The sequence below is a fragment of the Callithrix jacchus genome, chromosome 10, assembly GCF_049354715.1.
Source record: "Callithrix jacchus isolate 240 chromosome 10, calJac240_pri, whole genome shotgun sequence".
Lineage (NCBI taxonomy): Eukaryota > Metazoa > Chordata > Mammalia > Primates > Cebidae > Callithrix > Callithrix jacchus.
In genome coordinates, this window is record NC_133511.1 from 123407417 (window position 1) to 123425474 (window position 18058).

An 18058-nucleotide genomic window follows, 5' to 3' on the forward strand; every position below is an offset into this window, starting at 1 on the left:
CCAGGTGCTCACTGCCAGGCACTTTCCTCCTAGTCCCAGGCCAGGAGCATGGAGTCCCCTGGGTCCTCTGGATGGCCTTCTCAGTGGAGGGGACCCCACATGGGGCCAGGAGTGAGGCGTGCTCATCCCTGGTGGCAGCAATGAAGGACGCACCACCACCCTGAACCCCAGGAAAGCAGAGGGACAGTTTAGGCTGCGTCTTTCCAAATCAGTCATTCCACATAGACTCACAAGTGCCAATTCCAGCCCGGGTATTGTTCAAGGCCCTTGAGATTTAGCTGGGAACAAGGTGGGGTTGGCTCTGACATCCTAGTGAGGGAGACAGACAATAAAGTTGCATACAGAACCCCCATGACATTAGGAGTGATGGGGCAGCATTTCCAAGTAAGGAAATCACCTGGCTGCTCTTTAACAGATCCGAACGTCAGAGTTCCAGTCTTGCCCTGCAGCAGGGGATGCTGGACCAGGCACATCACTTTTTGGAGCCTTGGCATCTTTTTCCATAAGGACAAAGGCTGGGAGAGGTGGACACGTACTCCCTAGCACACAGTGAACTTTTAGTTTCTGCCCACAACACACCACGTAGATAGAGAGATGTAACATGTTTCCCTTTGGCTGGAGCTGGGGGTGCTTGGTGCTTGGTGCTTAGTGCTTGGTGCTTGGTGCTTGGTCCGCAACAGACATTTTTGTTGTTGTTTGATTCGGAGTCTTGCTCTGTCTCCCAGGCTGGGTGCAATGGCACAATCTCGGCTCACTGCAGCCTCTGCCTCCCAGGTTCAAGCGATTCTCCTGTCTCGGCCTCCCAAGTAGCTGGGATTATAGGCGCAAGCCACTGTGCCCAACTAATTTCTGAATTTTTAGTAGAAACGGGGTTTCACCATGTTGGCCAAGCTGGTCTCAAACTCCTGACCTCAGGTGATCCACTCACCTTGGCCACAGAGTGCTAGAATTACAGGCATGAGCCACCTCATCTGGCCTATAACAGATATTTGATAGGAGGGCTGAGTAGACAAATCAGTCCCTCTGCTTTGGAGAACTGCAGAACCTGGCGTCCGAGCACTTTGCCCTGTAACAAGGCACTTTCCCTGAGCAAACCTGAGTTTCCCCATCTGTAAAATGGAGCTAATGAGACTGCTTTTACACTGGCCTATTATTGTCTGCCTTGCCTGGAGGCGCTGCCTCAGGATCGTGTCCTTGTTGATGCTGATTCGACCTAGACCCCTGACCAATCAGTTCAGTTTCTTTCTTTCTTTCTTTCTTTCTTCCTTTCTTTCTTTCTTTCTTTCTTTCTTTCTTTCTTTCTTTCTTTCTTTCTTTCTTTCTTTCTCTCTCTCTCTTCTTTCTTTCTTTCTTTCCGTTCTTTCTTTCTCTTTCTCTTTCTTTCCTTTCTTTCTTTCTCCTTCCTTCCTTCCTTCCTTCCTTCCTTCCTTCCTTCCTTTCTTTCTCTTTCTTTCTTTCTTTCTTTCTTTCTCTCTCTCTCTCTCTCTCCCTCCCTCCCTCCCTCCCTCCCTCCCTCCCTCCCTCCCTCCCTCTCTCTCTCTCTCTCTCTTTCTTTCTTTCTTTCTTTCTTTCTTTCTTTCTTTCTTTCTTTCTTTCTTTCTTTCTTTTTTTGACTCTGTTGCCCAGGCTGGAGTGCAGTGACACGATCTCAGCTCACTGCCACCTCCACCTCCCAGGTTCAAGCAGTTTCCTTGCCTCAGCTCCCTAGTAGCTGGGACTATCGGCACATGCCACTACATCCAGCTAATTTTTGTATTTTTAGTAGAGATGGGGTTTCACCATGCTGGCCAGGCTGGTCTCGAACTTCTCACCTCAGGTGATCCACCCTCCTCAGCCTCCCAAAGTACAGGGATTACAGGCAGGAGCCACCACGCCCAGCCCAGAGTTTCTTGAGAAGAAAAACCACAAGACTCAGGCAGTGGTAGCCCCCTGTGGTGCTCCATCACTGGGGAGGGTGGGAAGGGGGATGGTCAAGTCTGCTGAGCCTGACAAGGGTAGGAAGGGCTTGCAGAGGCCCCAGAGCCTCATTCCCGTGAGACTAGCTGTACATCCGGCCCCTGGGATCCTCGGAGCACCCTCTATAAACATTCCAGGTTCTTCCTCTGGGACTGAGCTTGACACATCCTGTGTTTGATTCCCAGAACCCAGCCCTTCCTTATACTCCCCAGGTTTCTGCCTCACTGTCCCTCACTCCGGGTTATCAAACTCCAATCAGTGGACAGCATTTATTGAGCACCTACGGCGTTTGTGCTTAGCGTTGGACTATGTGAGGCACTGCAGGGGGTCAGGGGAGGGGACGAAACAGGGAGGGCGGACAGAAGAGCCAAGGGGACACCTCCTATCAGTGAGGAGCTTGGGAGGGCGTGGAAGTGGGGAGGGAAGAGCTGCCAGTGGCCTAGTGAGAAATTTGGGAGCCCTGCAACGGGACTGTGTCTGGATTGCTCATCTGAAAGCCAATGTCTGGCCAGGCTCGAGGCTCATGCCTATAATCCCAGCATTTTGAGAGGCCAAGGTGGGCAGATCACCTGAGGTCAGGAGTTCGAGATCAGCCTGGCCAACATGAGGAAACCCCCTCTTCTCTACTAATAATACAAAACTTAGCCAGGTGTTGTGTCCCATACCTGTAGTCCCAGCTACTCAGGAGGCTGAGGCAGTATAATCGTTTGAACCAGGAGGTGGAGGTTGCGGTGAGTCGAGATCGCACCACTGTACTCCAGCCAGGCGACAGAGCAAAACTCTATCTCAAAAAAAAGAAAAAAAAAAAAGCCAATGTCCACGATTTCCACCACCCAGTTGTCATGTCTGACATGTGGACCGATGTCCCTTTGTGCTCGGTGCCCGAGGAGAGAGACTCTGGGGTCATCCTCCATGGGGAGACAATTCCTTCCTTCCTGGGGATGGCCCCAGAGAGGCTGGCCTTACCCAGATCCTAAGGGACCTGAGGGCCTGACACCTCAGCCCCTACGCTGTCCCCAGGTTGCCTGACACCTGAATGCATGGCCAGGGACCCCCCTCCACACATCCCCGCCGCGCTGCTGCAGCCCTGGAGGTGCCCTTGTCCTTCGGTGGGTGGTCACCCTCTCAGCAGCTTCCTGGGCCGTGCACGCCCCCTGGTGGTTGGTCGTCGGCACTTTTTCCTTGTTCAGATTTGCCGCCTGCTCTGGGCTCCCTTGGGGGCTGCCCCAGCCTTTGTAGGTGGAGTTGGAACCTGATGCCCTGGTTTGGGTGGGGGAACCATTAAGGACCTGCTGTGTGACATCCTGGGAGTCACTTTCCTGAACCTCAGTGGGCCCAACAAGCCATGGCCAGATAAAGCTTTCGTGAGGGCCAAGAGTGTTGTGCAGAGAGCATGGTTTCCTAGCCCCTCTCCATTCTGGAAGCTTATTTGCCGGCTAGTGGATCTCCCAGAGATGCTGGAGGGCCTGGGAGGACTTCCAGTCTTGGGGAGAGACTGTAACTTGGGTACTTTCTCCCCAGGGCCTGATTTCTAGGGGAATAGCCTTCCTGGACTGGGCATGAGCAGGTGGGAGCCCTGTCTGGCAGGGACCAGACCCCAGGAGAGTTAGCAGCCCAGCTCCTTCCCTCCCTTTCTGCAGTGAGCTCCGCTTGTAGCAAAATCACACATTTTGATTTCTGGAACACTTCTGGGAGCCAGGCAGGGCAGCAGTAGTGTCCCCGATTTACAGATGAGACTGAGGCTCACAGTGCAGGTCCTTTAGTGTCAAGGGCAGGGATGGGCCTCAAGCCTTTGCTGCTGTTCTGCGGCTTCTCTAAATCCTCCTGACGCCCAGGAGGAGTTGGAACCTTTCAGGGCCCAGAAGTTCCAGCTTGGTGGGGGCTGCTTGGGTAGAGCCCGGCCTGAGCTGCGCACATCGGGGCAGGGGTGAAAGGAGCCGAGACCACCACCCTCCCCACGTCGGGGGTTGGCCATCGGTTGGTTGGATTTGTCCCCATTTGACACACTCCCCATTGCAGTCCGGCTCGCCCTCAGCTGGTAGAAGAACAAGAGGCAAGGGGCCTTGGGCACACAGTCTGGGGGTCCTCCAAGCCCCCTCAGCTTTATTCTATTTCCTCAGTTGTGGCAGTTCCCCCAGATTCCCCAGAGACAAGTATCAGACAAAGCTGATGGCAAACACAGGATGGAGCCCGAGGGGGCTACTGGCACTGAAAGGACTTCTCAGTAGGCTCTGGGTCTCCCGCCGCCAGTGACCCCTTCTGGCCACTTCAAGTTACTCCTCTGCTTCCCGGCTTCCCTCTGCCTCTGGCTCCCCTGGCTGAGCAGGCCCTCCCCGGGCCCAACCCTGGCCCCCTTCAGCAGTTGTCTCAGGCTCTTCCCGAATGTCCCTGGGGCTAGCTTTGACCTCAGCGTCCCCATCTCCCCGGCATCCCTGGTCCTCCCCTCTGCTCCCTGCCTCTGACTGCCCACCGCCCTCCTCCTCTGTTGCAGACCCCTGGGTCTCAGGCCACTCTGCCCGGCGGTAGATGAGGTAGCCTGTGGTGGGCAGCCTGTGGGCCAGGGCTCCCGGGGGCAGGCGGTGGTAGCCCTGGTCCTTGTGCAGGAAGAGGCCGAAATTGTTGGGCTGGGTCACTCGGAACTTGGTGGCACAGAGCTGGTTTAGGGTGGCAACCGAGGCCTCTGGGGGCACGGCCAGGGTCTTGGAGGTGCAGCCACTGCTGGGGTCCTGATAGGCTACTCGGAGAAGGTGCTATACAGGAGGAGAAGTGAAAGGAAGTACTCAGTCCTGGCAGGCATGCATCTGGGTCCAAAGCTGAGGGGCCAGTGTGGGCTGTGTGGGGACAGATGGGGAGGTAGAAATCCAGTGGGAGAACCAAGTGGGAAAAGCCCTGTGAGCTCCAGGGGTGGGCTCGTGGGCCACAGCTGAAGGTGCAAGGACAGCCCAGCAGGGAGCTCAGGAGCCTGAGACGAAGCTTTGATAGCACGTAGTCTGTGCCCCAAGCACTCTCCTGCATTAACTCATTTCATCTTCACATCAACCCCAGGAGGTAGGTCCTATTACCCCATTTTACTGATGAGAAAACTGAGGCACAAAGTAGTTAAATAACTTGTCCAAGTTCCCACAACCCAGTGGCAGAGCTAGAATTCGAACCCAGGATCTGGCTACAGAGTCTGGACTCTTCACCAAGGACAGGAAGGTGAAGGGCGGGGACGGTGTCTGGCTCTGAGGACACGGTGGAGGGCCTGTTACCTGGAAGCAGTGGGTAGCAGGCAGGTGGCGCTGCTCCCAGAGGCTGAGGGAGCGCCGCAGCTCCTGCACGGGGCTCAGTGGGAGGGTGTGGGCCTGGCCCAGGCCGCCCAGCAGGGCCAGGCTGGCAGAGAGGCTGGTCAGGTAGTAGCCACCTAGGACACAGTGTGGAAGAACACAGCTCAGGCTGGGAGTGGGGCACCCCACTTCCCTGCTTATTCAGGGCCCACCCAGACAGGGAAGTTGGTGGGGGTCCCTCACCCTCTCCGGTGAGCAGTGTGGGCTCCAGCAGCTCTGACATGTACTCGGCCTCCAGCAGCAGCTCGGGAAGGTCACAGTGGGCCAGGACGAGGCTCAGCAAAGGCAGGAACTCATCGGCACCTGCGCCCTCCCCTGTGGGGCCACAGTGAGAGGAAGAAGCTTCAGGTGCAATCCTTGCTTTAGGCAGTGACCCCTCCCCCCGGCCTAGCAACCACAGAGGGGCTGTGGAGAGGATAAGCTGCTCTCTGGGCCTCAGTTTCACCATTTGTGAGACAGGAGAGTGGGCTCATTCTCCCCCACAGTGCTGTTCCAGGGTCCTGGGGACCTGCCGCTGGGGGGCCCGCCTGTGACTCAGAGGGGCAGGGCAGGGTGAGGTGTGGCAGGGACATACCCTCCTGGGTCCTCAGAGCTGTATAGAGCAGCTTGCAGGCCTGCAGAAGCCGCTTGACCTGGGCACTGGGTGAGTATGTGCGGAGCAGCTGCAGCAGCTTCTGGCGCACCTGCTCCATCTCTACTGGGGAGGGCAGGCTCAGGTGGGACCCGAAGGCTCCAGGCCCCTGTGCCCGGGCCAGGCGGAGGCCCTCAGCTAGGCGTCCCAGGGAGCCGTCTGCAGCAAGCCGGCGCCGCAGGCGGGCTGCCAGGATGGGCCGGAGAGGCTTGAGCACAGAGCGATGCAGCGACTTCTCCAGCACATGCTCTGCCAGAGGAGGGGCAGGAAGGGGTCAGGGGAAACAGGGCAGGACTGGAGGTAGGGGCAGAGGTCAGGAGAGAAGGGAGCAGGGGTAGAATCGGGGAGGAGAGGCAAGGAAAGCAGGAGGTAGACTGGGTGAGATGGGAGAGTTGGGGGAGAGGGGGTGGAACTCTCCCGCACAGTGGTAAGACGGTGGGTTTGTAAAGCAGCAGAACAGAATCAGACAGGCTGGCACTGGAGGGGAGCAGAGGGTCGGATGGGGCAGTGCTGGAGCTATGGAGAGATGGAGCCTCACCCAGCCTCTTAGGCGACAGCAGCTTCTCAGGGCCCAGCTCTGCACTCAGCATGGCCCGGGCCCGGCTCAGCGCCTGGCGGACACCCTGCAACTCCTGAGGCTCAGGCCTGGCCCGCACCTGGGTCAGTAGGTCCTGCACCAGCTGGCCGGCGGCTGTGTGTCGGTCCTGTATCAGTGTCGCTGCAGCCCGGCCCACCTGCCGCTCTGGCCCAAGTAGGGAGCAGAAGGCGGCACTCATGGACCGAAGCAGAGGCCGCCGGCGGCCCAGGTGGGGTGAGGTCGCTGGGCTCCCCTGGGACCCTGTTGCCCCCTCCTCCTCGGAGCTGCTGGGGGAGCCGCAGTCCACCTCCTGGAGGGAGGGCAGGGGTGGAAGGCTAGGGCCACCACCTGCTGGCACGCGATACCCCACTGAGCTCTCCCTCCGCAGCAGCTGGCAAGGGGGCAGCCGCTCTGCCTGGCTGGGGGCTGCCCCTGGCAGCACGGGGACAGGGGGAGGCGGCACAGCAGGTGGAGACAGGGGGCTGGAGGTCTCTGTGGACACGCGCACTTTGAAGCTTCTCTTGAACTTCTCCCGCTTGGTGGGCCCCAGGTCCCCTGGGAACAGGGGGTTGAAGAAGCACAGGGCGGCTCCGGTGCCCTGGTCCAGCTCTTGAGGGGACCGGGCCTTCAACTGGGGCAACACTGGGCCTCCAGCTGGGCCCCGCTGAGCCTTGATGTTGAGGGAGGAGCTCCAGAACTCTAGGGAACAAGAAACTAACTGGGGCCTCTGGGGTTGGTTAGGGGAGGCCTCCTAAGCAAGGAAAGGCTTCGGGCTGTGTGCTGCGAGCCTTCCCTTTCCCTCAGTCTCAGCTTGTCCATCTGTGCAATGTGTGGCAGGGAGCCCTTACCAATGCCCAGATGGGAGATGGCCTCCAGCTCTTTGTGGGTGGCTGCCTGCTGGATGGCTGTGGGGAGCTGGAGCGGGAGGAGAAGGATGTCCCTGAGGCCAGAGAGGGGAGCAGAAGGGAGTGAGGGATGCTTGGGCCGAAGGGGGTGAGGAGGATGGGCTGTCCCAAGGAGCAGGGCCCGTGGACACCAGGCACCCTGTGGGCAGACTCACCGGGTGTGGCAGTAGGCACAGATGAGCTGGACTAGGTCCGGGAACATGAGCTCTGAGCCCTCCAAGGAGATGCCTGAGAGAGGAGGGAAGTGAGGTGCTTCTCTGGGGAACCTCCCTGCTTCCAACCCTTCCCACCAGGTCAGCCCCTCACCGCCAGGGCTCTCCAGGATGTAGTGGCTGGAGACGAAGGAGGGGCCACTGGCTTCGGGCAGCCGCATGCACAGGGCCTGGCACTGGCGAGTGTTCGATTTCCGCACGAGGAACGTCTGCAAGTGGATGGGGTTCAGGCAGCTCAGGACCTTGGCATCCGGCCCCTCTCCCTCCCACCCCTGGCTGGCCAGTCCCTGGAGGTCAGGCAAGACTCACCCCCGGGGGCTCTGTCCTTAGCACGTGCAGAGCAGCCGCCGCGTTGGCTTGCAACTGTAGCCACACGGGCCGGGTGAGCAGCAGGCGCTCCCGGAGGCTCACAACACGCCCCGGCCGTTGCGGCCCGCCTGCCTGCCTGCCGCTGGCATCGGGTACGTCGTACAGTGGATCCTGGGCTGGCCTGGGGGCAGGCACCCAGATCTGAGCAGGGGCCGGGGGCTGGGACCTTTACTCACCTCTTCCCTGCTCCCGGGTTTCCCACCTTCTCTGTCCCGGGATAGGCTCTCCTCTTGCCGCCCCTCCCTGTCCCACCTGGCTGCCATGCCAACTTCACTAACTTTTCTCTCTCCAGGTGTCCAGGAGTGAAGCTGGACGGGCTGGGGGCCCCAGGAAGGCCCGCGCCTGGCTCTCCAGGGCTTTCCATGGCTGGGAGCTCCTTCGGCTTCAGGAAGAGAATCCAGCCCGAAGGCAAGGCGCGCACATCCCCAGTGAGTAACACTTCCTGAGGGCGGTCCGCCTGTCACACCCGCCAGTTAACTCTTGTGTGTCCACCCCGCCTGGCCAGTGCCTGCCTCTTCTGTTCTGGACCCTGCTCAGTGGTCAGGGATCCCCTCCATGCTAGCTATCCCCACTCTGATGGCCCCAGCTGGGGGGTGCCACCTCAACACAGGGCCTCCTGCAGCCTCCCCTTCAAATTGCAGATGGGTGAGAAGCGGTTAAGCAGGCCCGACTGGGTCTCCACAGGCCCCAGCCACTCCCTTCACCCTTAGGGCACCTCTGGGTCTGTGGTCAGTTGCTCATCTGCCCCGCCTCAGGTCAGCCTTGTGGGAGAGCACCCTCTACTGTCCATCGATGACTCATTCCTGAGCCTGGGTTTTGGAATTTCAGGTTGCCATGGAAAAAAGATGCTGCATCTCCATGGAAACCAACCTCTTTGCTTAACTGAGGTTCTGGGGGTGGTTCTGACACTCAGAGCTAACCAGGGGGAGTCTGGCTGTGAGGTCGCCAGCACATGGTGCTGCTGTCGGCTGCCTCCCACGCACACAGGCTCTGCCAGCCTGCCTTGCCAATCTGCCAGGCAACTGGGACAGGTGCAGACATGACCCAGGCTCCAAGCACACGCACCCACCCTCCCTACCCAAGGCGCTCCGCTAGCAGCTTCCAACTGTGCCCAGCGCCCACCTCCCCACCTCCGCCTCCCCAGCCTGGCCCTATGCACAGTGCTCCAGCCACTGCTGGGTAATGTGAGGAGTCACTGGCACCCCAGAAGTCGGCCTGGTTCAGGCGCTCCCCACAGAAGCTCTGATTCTCTTGCAAGGTAAATCACACGCACACACAAGGCACTCAAGAGTTCCAGGAAAGGTTTTAATTCCAGTCCTTGAAATCTGGGAGGCAGACACCAAGAACTGCCCTGAGAAAACCTAGGGGCCTGGCTTCTTGCCTCCAGCTCCAGCCAGGGTGGACAGCCCTCCAGACACCACGTCTGACTCAGAGTTCCCGCCAGTGGGGCCTGGCTTCCTGGCCTAGAGGCCGGGGAGCCTGCCTGCATCCAAGGTCAGCAGGAGGATGTGGCTTCGACTTCAGCTGTCTTCTGTCAGGGGAGCCCTAAGAGGTGGATCTTCAGGAGTGGGAGGAGGCTCAGGAGACAACAGCTTTGACTGGCCAGGTCAGCTCCACGGCCACAGCTGTGCAGGCCTCAAGGAGGGCAGAGGAGTCCAGTGCCAGCTGGGGCGGGGAGGGGGGAGGGCCCTGCAGCACCACGAGCCTGGCTGGGTGGACACTGAGGGGCCTGTGGGTCCACCTGTCTGTGGCAGGAAGATGAGAATCCTGGGTGCCGTGCCAGCGGCTCTGAGGGTCCCCTGGCTGTGAACAGCAGGGTCATGGTCCTGTGCATATGCAGGAAAGAGAAAACTGTCACCACTGAGGAAGCCAAAAGGAGGGAAGTAGCCACTTACTGAGGGGAGCGGCTTTGGGCTGGCCCAGGACAGGCCTCCTGAGCAGCTCCCCTGCCCTCCCTGACTCCTCCTGAGTGGAAGCTCCATCAACCCCATCCTGGTTCCTGCTCCTCAAACTCCTGCAAACCCCTCAAATCTAGATCATCTTAACTGTCTTGGGCCACTGATTGTGACAGCCACAGCCGCTCTGGGATCCCTCCTGGAGGCTGAGCTGAGGGAAGGTGATGGTGAGGGGGAAGGGGAGGCCGTACAACAGCCATGGTTCTTACCATCCGATTTTCTCTTCTGAGGGGACACAGCTGCCCTAGCCTGGATGGGTGAGAAAAGCCCCCCTGAGAGCCCACCTCCAGCTTGGCAATCCCTGTCCCCACCCCCCACTTCTGTGGCATGCGTGTTGCTGCCTCAGTACACCCCCAGGGCTGGGAGCATAGGCCCTCCCAGGCAGAGCTCCCATACATTTGACCACTGGCCAGCTCAGCTGCTCTCCTGCCTTCCCACCACGCTCCCACTCCACCAAAACCTGCCCTGGAACAGGAAGGGGCTGACACAGACTACAAGTCCCTTCTCCCAGGGCCACCTCGAGCAAGAGGACTTGTGAGCCGACTTCGATCCAGGGACCCTGGGCTAAAGGTAGGGGAGCCTTGGTGAGCAGAGAACTCCTAGGCCTGCAGATGGCAGAGCTGCTGCCAGGGTGGGGGGGCCCTGAGGTGGGGCAAGGGACATGGGCAGCAGCAGCCCCACCTTTTTGATAGCTGTCCAGTCCTCCAGGATGTCGATCTCCTGTAGCATATACACGATGTACGGGCCTGTAGTGGGGGTCAAGGAAGCCCAGTGGAGGCAGCACGTGATGAGGGCAGGGGCAGGGTCACCCACCCGACATTCGGGAGTGGGGGTGCAGCAGACAGCATGGAGCGGGAGCTGAGGACCTGGGTCCGAGCTCAGGTTCCACCTTCTACCTCTTAGACCCTGGTTCCCGGGGTCCTCCTGGAACCAAATCCATGGAGGACACCAAGTGTTGCCTGCCATCCCTTAATTGCCCTCGTCTCGTCTTGAGGTCAGCTGGCTGAGGCCCATCCCATCTCACCCTGTAGCACCAGCCCTCAACTGACCCCATCCCCCATCCAAAGACAGATTCAGGGCTTGTTCCTCCAGAGACAACTTCTCCCTTCCCCCAGTGCTCCCTACCTGATGTCTCCATGCCTTCACCTCTCATTCGCAGGCCTTCCAGATTCCTCCCTCCCTGCCTGGGCCTGCTCTCCAGCACCAGGTGGCTGCTGCAGGAATGTCCTCAGGGGCGCAAGAGAACTAAACTCTGCCAGGACAGATGAAGGCACAGCAGGCCCTGGACTAAGCATAAGCCAACCCTGTCTAGGGAGGGGCAGAGGCAGCCGGTGCCCTCTGGAATGTGGGCACCCCAGGCACTGGGGGAAGACCAGGAGAGGCCTCACAGAGGAGGTAATGTTTGAGATGAGCCCTGGTCAGGGGCAGGCAGGACTTTCAAGAGGTGGGTAGGAAGTGAGCAAAGGTGCCCACGGAAAGCTGGGGACCCGCTTGGACCACCCTGGGAGACGGAAAGCCCTCAAAGGCCAAACCTCACGCAGGCTCAAGTACACTGGCACCATCACAGCTCGCTGCAGCCTTAACCTCCCAGGCTCAAGCAATTCTCTTGCCTCAGCCTTCAGAGTAGCAGGACTATCGGTGTGCCCCACCATGCCTAGATTATTTTTATTCTTTTTACCTAGAGATGGGTTTCACCATGTTGCCCAAGCTGGTCTTGAAATGAACTCCTGGGCTCAAGCAATCTACCTGCCTTGGTCTCCCAAAGCGCTGGGACTAGAGGTGTGCACCACTGAGCCCAAGCCATTTCTGTTTTCCAAGGGACCATACAGCCCAGGGAGACCCAGGACCCTGTAAGAAACTGCTGACAGCTGGATTTGCCTGGACATGGTCACGTGACACCAAGCAACCACGAGTTCGTCTATGTGACTGTCCTCCATGTCCTCTCCACCCCCCACTCCAGGTCTGGAGCTGATCCTGTCCACTTTTAGGCCACCTTGGGTGAAAGGATACCAGAAACAAGAGGTGCCTTCTTCCTCTTGCTGGGCGGCAGGGAGTCCCAAGACTTGGAGCTGCCTTTGGCGTGCAATTTGTCGTCCCACCACTCTGCCCCCAGACCCAGAGTCAAAATTGGGGTGCTGGCCCACAGGATGCTCCCTCTTTTGTAGCCTCTGCCCCCACCATGGGCCAGCCTGGCCTCACCTCCCTTGCCCCATCACCACCCTGGGCTTGCCATAGGAAGCCCCTTAGGGCTATTCAGGTCCCAAATGCACAACCCCGGGAAGAGGCCACTGTACTTCTTGAGCCTCATCTGTTTAGTGGACAGTGGGATAATGACAATTCCTGCCACCCCAGGACTCCACATGAACACTGGTACTGTGAACATGGAGGGGACTACAACTACTATATGGGACTGCATGTTACATTGATACCTGTTTTGGAAAGAGAGCAGGGGCAGAAGAGGGCAGGGGGACCCACTGCCCGAGCCCCCATTGTATGCCAGGCCCTTTCCAGGCCTGGTTTCCTTCAGTCCTCACACTGATCCCAAGAGGCAGGTCGTCTGACTGTCCCCTTGTGCAGTTAGGAAAGCTGAAGTCCAGAGCCGGGTGGGCGTTGACAGAGCCAGGCTCTGGCACTCACCGGAGCTGAGGTCCAGGCTCTGGCGGTCCTCCTCCAGCCTCTGGATCCGCTCCTGCAGCTCCCCCTGCAGCGTATCGTAGAGCAGCAGCTTCTCACTCTAGAAGACGGGCAATAGCTCAGCAGGAGGAACAGGAGGAGTCCACTGCAGGCCTTGCACCCGCCTCACCCCGTATGCCCTCAGGCCCACCTCCAGGTGCTGTTTGGCTCCCTGCAGCTCACACTCGTACTTATTCCTGATCACATCCAGACAGAAGCCCTTGTAGATCCCTGCAGAGGGCGGGAGGAGGGGCCCTGCTTGTCTAGGGAGCCCAGTGCCCACAAAGGAGGGCTGAGAGCAAAGGGTGAGGCTGGGCAGGAACGAGAAAGGAAGGGGACAGGGTGCCATGGGTTCTGGGAGGAGAATAGGGCACAGAACCACCCACAGACCTGCCACCTGAATGCGAATCTTGAGGCTCCGCTGCAGCCCCCCAAGTGGCTCTGTGTATTCAGGGGCTCTCTCAGCCCCCACTTCCTCCAGCCGCAACCGCAGCTGACTCAGTCGTTCCCTGAACAGCCTGGGTGGGGAGAAGGCAGCAGTGAGCCCATTTGCTCACCCATCGCTCTTGGACAAACACATACCCAGCACCCATTGCACAGCAAGACCCATGTCAGGCGTGCACTCCCTGGGCACCAGCCATGCCTGCCCAGTTCCAGGCCCGCCACCTCCTCATCCCATATCCTCGCAGACCCAGCCCAAGGTATTCCCACACTCACTTCTCCTTTAGCTCCGAGAACTGCTTCTCTAGGTCCAGCATCTCACTGACACACTCACAGCGGCGCCGCTCATAGTCCTCATCATCCATCTCTGGACAAGAGGCCAGTAAGGGGTAGCTCTGGAGAGGCGTGGTGGATACCCACGTGTGTGTGCATCTGCATGCGTGTGTAGGGGCTGTGTGTGCATGTGCGTGCTTGTGTGTGTGTGTGTGTGTGCGCGCGCGTCCAGGCTCTGGCAGTCCTCCTCCAGTCTCTGGCTCTGCTCTTGCAGCTCCCCCTGAAGCATGTTGTAAAGCAAGCTGGTGCAATCTTGTGTGTGTGTTTGTGTGTAGACGCTGTGTGCATGTGTGCTTGTGTGTAGAGGCTGTTTGTGTATATGTGTGCATGCTTGTGTGCAGAGGCTGTGTGTGTGTGCATGTGTACTTTGTGGAGGCTGTGTATGTGTGTGCTTGTTTGTAGAGGCTATGTGTGTGTGCGTGCTTGTGTGTAGAGGCTGTGTGGGTGTGCATGTGTACTTGTGTGTAGAGGTTGTGTGCATGTGTGCTTGTGTGTAGAGGCTGTGTGTGTGTGCATGTGTGTAGGGGCTGTGTGTGCGTGTGTGCTTCTGTGTAGGGGTGGTGTGTGCATGTGCATGTGTGCTCGTGTGTAGGGGCTATCTGTGCACGTGCATGTGTGCCTGTGCACAGGGGCTGTGTATGCATGTGTGCGTGTGTGGGAGCTGTGTATTTGTGTAAGGGCTGTGTGTGCTTATGTGTAGAGGCTGTGTGTGCATGTGTGCTTGTGTGTAGGGGCTATATATGCACGTGCATGTGTGTGTGCTTGTGTGTAGGGGCTGTGTTTGCGTGTGTGCTTGTGTGTAGGGGCTGTGTGTTGTGTGTAGGAGCTGTGTGCATGTGTGCTTGTGAGTAGGGGCTGTGTGTGCATGTGTGTAGGGGTTGTGTGTGCATGTGTGTGTGTGTGTAGGAGCTGTGTGTGCATGTGTGCATGTAGGAGCTGTGTGTGCATGCGTGCTTATGTGGAGGGGTGGTGTGTGCATGCGTGCTTATGTGGAGGGGTGGTGTGTGCTTGTGTGTAGGGGCTGTGTGTAGGGGCTGTGCGTGCGTGTACATGCATGCTTGTGTGTAGGGGCTGTGTGTGTGTGTGTGTGTGTGTGCAGGGGCTCACCAGAGCTCTCCTCTTCTGACTCCGTCTGGCTGCCGCTCCGCTCCTCCTCACTCTCTTCCTCCTCCCCATTCATCTCAGCAGCCGAATCACCCTCTGCTTCCATCTCTTCTGTGTCTTTGCTTGGAGGCTGGACAGGCATCTGGACTCTGGGAGAAGGAATGAAGCCATCACTCACAGCTGCCCTCTGTTCAGAGGGGGAAAGAGGCAGTGGGGAGCTGAACCCGACCAGACCCCAGATTGGGACAGCCAGGAAGTGACTGGCCTGGCCACACCTTGAGCACATACTGGGTAATAAGGGTGCAAATGGCCATCTGCACCTCTCACAGAAGCCTGGGAGCTGTGGAAATGCTCCTGCTCTTGGATGTCACTGGTGATCCTAATCCTGGGAATACTGGCCAAGGCTGTGATCCACAGAAAGGAAAGGCCTAGGGGGCACTCTCCACTGCCTATGGAACTGGACCTAAATTTTTATTTTCTCTTTTTGAGACAGTCTCGCTCTGTCGCCCAGGCTGGAGTGAGTGCCGCGATCTCGGCTCACTGCAACCTCCACCTCCTGGGTTCAAGTGATTCTCCTGCCTCAGCCTCCCAAGTAGCTAAGATTACAGGTGCCTGCCACTATGCCCAGTTAATTTTTTGTATTTTTAGTAGAGACAGGATCTCACCATGTTGGCCAGGCTGGTTTCCAACTCCTGATCTTGTGATTCGCCCACCTCAGCCTTCCAAAGTGCTAGGATTACAGGCATGAGCCACCACACCCAGCCAATTTTCATTCTTTTTTTTTGAGACAGAGTCTCACTCTGTCACCAGGCTAGAGTGGCATGAGTTCGGCTCACTGCAACCTCCACCTCCTGGGTTCAAGCAATTCTCCTGGCTCAGCCTCCTGAGTAGCTGGGATTACAGGTGTGTGCCACCATATCTGAACTGGATCTACATTTCTGACCGGGGCTTTCAAGGTCTTTCACAGACTGCACTTGCCCTCCCGGTCCAGCTCCTTCATCCCACCATCTAACGGCCAGTGCTTGCACTTTCACTTTCTGCCCTCTGCCTCAGCTGTTCCTTCTCCCTATAATGCCCTCAGCTTCTCTTCTGGATACCATTACAATCCCCTTGTCTTTCACTGTGCTCTGGGTCAAATCCCATTTCCTTCTGCCTCCTCTAGGACCTCAGGTCATCAGTGCTCCCCTCTCTCTTTTGTGTCTTCAGCTTCTCCCTCTTAGCAACCTCCTTCCCATGAAACTTTCAATGTGCTTGAGTATTTTCTACCATTAACAAAACACAGAAACACAAAACCTCACCCTTCCACCTGACTGCTCCCTGTCTGCCAGTTCAGTTATACTTTTCAAGGTTTCATGCACACTGGCTGTTCCTAGTTTCACCTTCCACTTGTTCGATGTGTTTCTGTACCCATCGATCTCAGCTGAAACTGATCCTGTACCATTAACCAGTGACTTCCTTATGGGTAATGACAATATTTTTCAGTGCTTATTTCAATTGTCTGCTCGGCAACACTGAACACTGGTAAGCATTCTTTTACTGACTCATCTAACATGTATTGAACATCTAATATATGCTAGGTACTGTCAGGCACTATGGTATGCAGGGGCCCCAAGTGTGACTGTCTTTGACCTCACGGAGTTTACAAGTTCTTGGGAGACAGGGGCAAAGGAGCAGACTATAACTCTGGTATGAGGAGAGTTAAGACCAGGGTATAAGGGAGGGGTATGTAACCAGGACCTGAAGCCTGATGCAGTAGGGAGGGCTTCTAGATGAAGATGGACCAGCTGGGTGAGCTGTGCTGATTGAGTGAGGGAATATTCCAGATCGAGTTAGTAGCAAAGACCCAGAATAAGAGAAGGAAAGCAGCTGGGGTACATGGGTCTAAATCTCAGTGAGAAATCTGAGCTGCAGAGGTTTGGTCATCGGCCTACAGCAAGTTCTTCATGCCACAGGAGAAGGTGCAAGTATCAAGGCAGAATGTGTGTGGTCAGAAGACATCCACAATGGGACTCCCAGGGTCACCAAAGAGGCAGATGAGGAGACTCCTACAAAGGCAGAGGCAAACCCGAAGTCTTGGAGAAAGAATTTCAGAAGGAAGCCAAGTACTTCCCAGCAGTAATTGTACCGATAGTGCCAAGTACTGCCAAGAGATCACCCAAAAGGAAGAATAACCAGTCCTCTCAGCAGATAAGCTCTCGGCCCCCTGCAGGTTCTATTTCGCTGTGATATTCTTCCAGCTTCTCTGGACACTGCTTTGTAGTCCTTTAGAACAGTGCAGACAGCACTCCCTCCAGGAAGCTTTATTTATATCTCCTATTTGCCCATTCTCCCGTCTGTCCTCCCAATCAGCCTATGAGCCTCATTAGGGCAGGGGCTGCACATGCGTCTTATTTGCCTAGCATAGTACTAGCTCACTTGATGACTGGAGGATTTGCAAATACAAATTTAACAACAACAACAACAACAACAAAATTGTGAGGCAGAGATTAGCTTTTACTTTTTGGTAGTCCCAGGTCCCTGTAATGGTAGCAAACTGTCCTTGACACCGATTCAAGTTGTGCATTGTAAGGCTGGCCTAGGTGAGCGTTCACATTCCTCAACAATTTCACTAATGACCTCAACCTGACCTGAAAAGCTCAGTTCTCCAAGCCAGTTCCCAACATTTGCAATGCCTCTTCACTGTTAGTATATTCACTTTGTAAGACGCAGCGTAAGTCCTATCTCTTCCAGAAGCCTTTCTCTCCTCCCGCTGGTTCTGATTATAAGTGAGTTAAGTCACAACCTTCCCTCCTTGCCCCGGGTGCAAAAAACAGGTAACTATTCCTACTCTGAGTGTTGAAGAGCTCGCAGGTGGTAAGGGATGGAAAAGCACATTGTAAAGCGCTGTACACAGGCAATTTATCTTTTCAGAATGGCAGCTCCTCCGGGGCAGGCGCCCAGGGAAGGCAGACCCTCCCCACTCTCACACAGGTCAACCCAACTTTTCCGCAGCGCCCAGGGAGCCTCCTGCTCCCTTCTAGATGAGCCGGCACGGGCCGGAACATTCCTGGCTGGCCCGCGGCCCAGCACGCGTCAGGTCGGTTAAATCGCTGCTTCGGGCTCGGAGGAGGAGATTGTGCCGGCTCTGCTGGACTAACCCGAGAGGCTGAACAAAAGCCATGCATGGCGATACGCACCGCGGGGACTGGGGCCTCTGGCCTCACGACCGAGATTCCCTGAGAGGTGCCCGTGGTTGCCGGTACCGGCTGCTGCCGCCGGCCTCCCGTAAGACCTGCGCGGCTCCCTCTTCTCGAGGAGGCAGAGCCTCGGTGCTTCCGTGTGCTTCATCAGGACGCGACCGTCGACGGTGTTCACAATTGGACAGTTGGGTCCCGAGGCATGCTGGGATACCGCGGGCCGGTCTCCATAGCAACCGGCCGACGTTCACGCAGGCCTTTGGCCTGCAAGGAAGGCCCTGAGGTTTCAGTGCTTTGCAGGCGGCGACCTTCGTCCGTGGCCACCTCCCCACCGTGTGCAAGGGGAGAACCCGGCCCCGATCCCTCCACCCCCAGCTCAAGAGAGTAACGGAGCCAGCTG

At 57.4% G+C, this 18058-nt stretch overlaps 2 protein-coding genes and 1 long non-coding RNA gene across 9 annotated transcripts; 1 reads left to right on the forward strand and 2 right to left on the reverse strand.

Annotated features, from left to right (window-relative positions):
* Positions 1 to 4019: 4019 nt before the first annotated feature.
* RIN1 (Ras and Rab interactor 1) lies at positions 4020 to 8781 on the reverse strand. 3 transcript variants are annotated; one of them, XM_035263387.3, is made up of 10 exons: positions 8692 to 8781; positions 7917 to 8097; positions 7702 to 7816; positions 7551 to 7623; positions 7339 to 7430; positions 6452 to 7189; positions 5857 to 6162; positions 5466 to 5597; positions 5208 to 5359; positions 4020 to 4706 (listed from the first exon to the last, which is right to left on the reverse strand). In XM_035263387.3, exons 3-10 carry the CDS (start codon positions 7766 to 7768, stop codon positions 4230 to 4232), a joined length of 2037 nt encoding a protein of 678 aa, XP_035119278.3. In that variant the 5' UTR covers positions 7769 to 7816; positions 7917 to 8097; positions 8692 to 8781; the 3' UTR covers positions 4020 to 4229. The 3 variants fall into 3 exon arrangements, with proteins under 3 accessions (XP_035119278.3, XP_054097051.2, XP_002755605.4); XM_054241076.2 differs by lacking the exon at positions 8692 to 8781 and adding an exon at positions 8255 to 8375 and having other exon boundaries at positions 6452 to 6655; XM_002755559.6 differs by lacking the exon at positions 8692 to 8781 and adding an exon at positions 8255 to 8375.
* LOC144578187 (uncharacterized) lies at positions 8269 to 15951 on the forward strand. 2 transcript variants are annotated; one of them, XR_013523502.1, is made up of 2 exons: positions 8269 to 8404; positions 11091 to 15951. It is a non-coding gene; the product is annotated as an uncharacterized LOC144578187 (long non-coding RNA). The 2 variants fall into 2 exon arrangements; XR_013523501.1 differs by lacking the exon at positions 8269 to 8404 and adding an exon at positions 8982 to 10501.
* BRMS1 (BRMS1 transcriptional repressor and anoikis regulator) lies at positions 9261 to 17789 on the reverse strand. 4 transcript variants are annotated; one of them, XR_013523500.1, is made up of 10 exons: positions 17659 to 17789; positions 14486 to 14631; positions 13322 to 13412; positions 12995 to 13122; positions 12756 to 12835; positions 12569 to 12665; positions 11057 to 12034; positions 10613 to 10677; positions 10141 to 10180; positions 9261 to 9802 (listed from the first exon to the last, which is right to left on the reverse strand). XR_013523500.1 is itself a non-coding variant. In XM_002807371.7 (10 exons), the coding sequence occupies exons 2-10, from the start codon at positions 14622 to 14624 to the stop codon at positions 9795 to 9797; spliced, it is 741 nt and encodes a 246-aa protein (XP_002807417.2). In that variant the 5' UTR covers positions 14625 to 14631; positions 17659 to 17789; the 3' UTR covers positions 9261 to 9794. The 4 variants fall into 4 exon arrangements, 2 of the variants coding, with proteins under 2 accessions (XP_002807417.2, XP_009006759.1); XM_002807371.7 differs by having other exon boundaries at positions 11942 to 12034; XM_009008511.5 differs by lacking the exon at positions 11057 to 12034.
* Positions 17790 to 18058: the final 269 nt, after the last annotated feature.